The sequence below is a fragment of the Salvelinus sp. IW2-2015 genome, linkage group LG18 (genome assembly GCF_002910315.2).
Source record: "Salvelinus sp. IW2-2015 linkage group LG18, ASM291031v2, whole genome shotgun sequence".
NCBI lineage: Eukaryota > Metazoa > Chordata > Actinopteri > Salmoniformes > Salmonidae > Salvelinus > Salvelinus sp. IW2-2015.
The window spans coordinates 69,033,068-69,038,500 of record NC_036858.1 but is presented as its reverse complement, the minus strand read 5'-3'; the positions used below and the strand labels follow the sequence as shown (position 1 = coordinate 69,038,500).

Here is a 5,433-nt window from a genome sequence, read left to right as displayed (position 1 = left end):
GTAACACCATCCTGGTCGTAGAGGAGGTCTGCTATAGTAACACCATCCTGGTCGTAGAGGAGGTCTGGTATAGTAACACCATCCTGGTCGTAGAGGAGGTCTGCTATCGTAACACCATCCTGGTCGTAGAGGAGGTCTGCTATAGTAACACCATCCTGGTCGTAGAGGAGGTCTGCTATTCAAACACAACCCTGGTTGTAGAGGGGGCCTCCGTTCCTCACCATGGTGCTGTAACGCAGGCCAGTCTGGGTGAACTCCTGAGACTGCAGTAGCTCTGTCTGGAAACGGGCTCTAAAGATGCCTGTTTCGGTCTCCTTGAGCACACTGTGCAGGGCCTTCCTCAGGACCAGGTCTGTGTCCTGCACCCCCAGCATGTACTGAGAGGCAGCATGGAGAAGACAGTTCCCATCTCCTGCAACAGACACAAAGCCATGACATATGGGGGTAGATATTACATACAGGTGTAGGCTCTTAATTTGATCACTCTTTTGTTGCTGAGAATGTATTATGTTCACGCATTCAAACTTTGTAGAGTTCCATCTGGTTTKATCCAGGCATGTAGAGTGGAGGGTAAGTTTATCTACAGTGCCGTTACTAATACAACTCTTTACTATGATTCTGTGTTTGTGAAATATAAACTTCCCATCTTCACATCACCACAGGTAAGACTGCGAGTTATTAACAGCAAAACTATCCATCGCCGACAAAGACCTGTATCGCTCTGAGAAAAAGGAGGAAAAGAAGAGAGGGGATTTCCAGAGCAGCTCTCGCAGCGCTCTTTAGGCATCCGTTATATCTGACCACCATTCATCACCTTACAGAGGAAATATAAAACGGCCTGAGAAAGTTTGATGTCACAGACTATCAGCACTGTTGGTTTGTTACATCTGACCACCATTCATCACCTTACAGTGGAAATGATGTCACAGGCTATCAGCACTGTTGGTTTGTGTGGTGTACTTTCATCACTTTCATGTGTTGTCTTCTATGGTTGTCATCATGCCATACAACATGGCTAAAACAGACTGGACCACTAGGCCAATGACACATACAGTATTGGTTTAAACTCTAACTGTAGTTTAATTAGGCCGTCATATGCTCCCTTGGCACGTTAACACTAAAACAACCTAAACTAAATAAGAGAATGAAAAAACAGCCTTCAGTGATGACTGGAGAGGGTAACAGATGGGCTAAATGAGTAAATCAGCTAAAGTTGCATTTGCAGGTTTTAATCCAAGTTTAAGAAATCAATGATAAACCATCTGGCAGACAAACCGTCTGACTCTTACTGCTAGGGCGGTGGGGTCTTTTTGTCATTGTAACAAAATGGGCCTAAAGCATTTGAAATACCCTGCTGCCTGCCACACCAAAGAGAGGAATTTCCCTGGTTGTGGTTCTCTGTGACTAAGTGCCGTGAAGCTGCCATTTGACTCTTTCTTCCCCTTGTCAGCTACTCCAGAGACATCAGAGACATGTGGCCCTGGACTTTCCAGAGGGGCGGTGCTTGGCTCGGCTGGAATGTTTTCTATTCACGAGCTTCACCAACAACCAATAGAGATCTCATTTTCGTATTTTACACCCGCATATTTCTTTACCTAAAAGAAGAATTTCTGAGTTCTGACACTGAATACCTTCTGCCTTCCTCTTTTTGTCTTCCTCCATGTTGAATACACCAGTCTGGGTCTATAGAGGTGAACAGCGTGTCGAATACACCAGTAGAGGTGGACAGCTTGCTGAAAACACCAGTAGAGGTGGACAGCTTGCTGAAAACACCAGTAGAGGTGGACAGCNAACACCAGTAGAGGTGGATAGCTTGCTGAAAACACCAGTAGAGGTGGACAGCTTGCTGAAAACACCAGTAGAGGTGGACAGCTTGCTGAAAACACTAGTAGAGGTGGACACTGTGTTGTGATAAGTGCAACACTGTTTTTACATACTGTATGCTCTCAAATATTATACCTTTGTAATGTGTATCACTATCATACCCTTGTAATATGTGCATTACTATTATAACTATGTAATATGTATTATAAACTGGTTGTTTTGAGCCCTGAATGTTGATTGGCTGAAAGCCAATTACGTTGGTAACTAGTTTATAATAGTGATAAGGCAATAAGGTATTTGTGGTATATGGCCAATATACCACGGCTAAGGGCTGTGTCCAGGCACTCCGTGTTGCCTCTTGCGTAAGAACAGCCCTTAGCCATGGTATATTGGCCATACACCACACCTCCTCGGGCCTTATTGCTTAATTATAACTATGTAATATGTATAATAACTATGAACATTATTATAACTATGTAATATGTATTATAACTATGTACATTATTATAACTGTGATATGTACATTACTATTACAACTCTGCAAAATGTATTATAACTATGTAATATGTACATTATTATAACTATGTCATAGGTATTATAACTATGTAATATTACATTACTATTACAACTATGTAATATGTATATTACTATTATAACTATGTAATAGGAATTACAACTATGTAATATGTATATTACTATTATAACTATGTAATATGTATATTACTATTATAACTATGTAATATGTACATTACTATTACAACTATGTAATATGTATTATAACTATGTAATATGTATATTACTATTATAACTATGTAATATGTACATTACTATTACAACTATGTAATATGTATTATAACTATGTTATATGTATATTACTACTATAACTATGCAATAGGTATTATAACTAATATGTAAATTACTATTATAACTATGTAATAGGTATTATAACTATGTAATATGTAAATTACTATCATAACTATGTAATAGGTATTATAACTATGTAATATGTAAATTACTATCGTAACTATGTAATAGGTATTATAACTATGTAATATGTAAATTACTATCATAACTATGTAATAGGTATTATAACTATGTAATATGTAAATTACTATCATAACTATGTAATAGGTATTATAACTATGTAATATGTAAATTACTATCGTAACCATGTAATAGGTATTATAACTATGTAATATGTATATTACTACTATAACTATGTAATATGTATATTACTACTATAATTATGTAATATGTACATTACTATCATAACTATGTAATAGGTATTATAACGATGTAATATGTATATTACTACTATAACTATGTAATATGTGTATTACTATCATAACTATGTAATATGTATATTACTACTATAACTATGTAATATGTATATTACTGCTATAACTATGTAATATGTATATTACTACTATAACTATGTAATATGTATATTACTACTATAACTATGTAATATGTATATTACTAGTGGACAGCTTGCTGAAAACACCAGTAGAGGTGGACACTTGCTGAAAAAACACCAGTAGAGCTGCGACAGACTTGCTGAAACACCAGTAGAGGGACAGCTTCTGAAAACAACAGTAGAGGTGGACAGCTTGCTGAAAACACAGTTAGAGGTTGAGAAGCTTGCTGAAAACACCAGTAGAGGTGGACAGCGTGCTGAAAACAACAGTAGAGGTGGACAGCTTGCTTGAAAAACCAGTAGAGATGACAGCTTGCTGAAAACACCAGTAGAGTGGACAGCGTGTCAATTATACCAGTAGAGGTGGACAGCTTGCTTGAAAACACAGTAGAGGTGACAGCGTGCTGAAAACACCAGTAGAGGTGGACAGCTTGCTTGAAAACACAGTAGAGTGGATAGCTTTGCTGAAAACACCAGTAGAGGTGGACAGCTTGCTGAAACACCAGTAGAGGTGCGACAGCTTGCTGAAAACACTAGAGAGGTGGACACTGTGTTGTGATAAGTGCAACACTGTTTTTACATACTGTATGCTCTCAAATATATACCTTGTAATGTGTATCACTATCATACCCTTGTAATATGTGCATACTATTATACTATGTAATATGTATTATAAAACTGGTTGTTTTGAGCCCTGAATGTTGATGGCTGAAAGCCAATTACGTTGTAACTAGTTTATAATAGTGATAAGGCAATAAGGTATTTGTGGTATATGCCAATATACCACGGCTAAGGCTGTGTCCACACTCCGTGTTGCTCTTGCGTAAGATACACCTTAGCATGGTATATTGGCATACACCACACCTCCTCGGGCCTTATTGCTTAATTATAACTATGTAATATATAGATACTATGAACATTATTATAACTATGTAATATGTATTATAACTATGTACATTATTATAACTGTATATGTACATTACTATTACAACTCTGCAAATGTATTATAACTATGTAATATGTACATTATTATAACTATGTCATAGGTATTATAACTATGTAATATTACTTACTATTACAATATGTAATATGTATGATTATATTATAACTTATGTAATAGGAATTACAAACTATGTAATATGTAATTATATTATTTTATTTTTATTTATTATAACTATGAATATGTATATTACTATTAATAACATGTAATATGTACATTATACTATTACAAACTATGTAATATGTATTATAACTATGTAATAATGTATTACTTTTATAAACTATGTACTATGTAATTACTATTACAATCTATGTAATTATGATAACTATGTTATATTATATTACTACTATAACTATGTAATAGGTTATACTAATATGTAATATTTATTAATAACTATGTAATAGTATTATAAACTATGTAATATGTAAATTACTATCTATAACTATGTAATAGGTATTATAACTATGATATGTAAATTACTATCGTAACTATGAATAGGTATTATAAACTATGTAATATTAAATTACTATCATAACTATGTAATAGTATTATAACTATGAATATGTAAATTACTATCATAACTATAATAGTATTATAACTATGTAATATGTAAATACTATCGTAACCATGTAATATGTAGTATAACTATGTAATATGTATATTACTACTATAACTATGTAATATTGTATATTACTACGATAATTATGTCAATATGTAATACTATAACTATGATAATAGTATTTACGTATATGTATATAACTAAATATGTAATATGCTGTATTACTATCATAACTATGTAATATGTAATTACTACTATAACTAGTAATATGTATATTACCTAACTAGTTAATATGTATATTACTACTATAACTAGTTATATATGTATAATTACTACTTATAACTATGTAATATTATATGATATATACATTATAACTTATGTAATATGTGTAATTACTACTAGTAACTATGTACTATGTATATACTACTATAACTATGTAATATGTATATACTATTATAACTATGTAATATGTATATTACTACTATAACTATGTAATATGTACATTTACATTTATATTTATGTAATTGTATATATAACTATGTAATATGTGTATTACTACTATAACTATGTTAATATGTACATTACTATTATAACTATGTAATATGCGTATTACTATTATAACTATGTAATATT

General features: G+C 32.9%; 1 protein-coding gene across 1 annotated transcript in view; it reads right to left on the bottom strand.

Annotated features, from left to right (window-relative positions):
- The window catches only part of LOC111978266 (tumor necrosis factor alpha-induced protein 3), a 19,576-nt gene that overhangs the window by 6,621 nt on the left and 7,522 nt on the right, over positions 1 to 5,433 (bottom strand). The window contains exon 3 of the mRNA XM_024008231.1: positions 222 to 412. Within this exon, the coding sequence (XP_023863999.1) occupies positions 222 to 412 (191 nt within the window). The remainder of the gene's footprint in view (positions 1 to 221; positions 413 to 5,433) is intronic.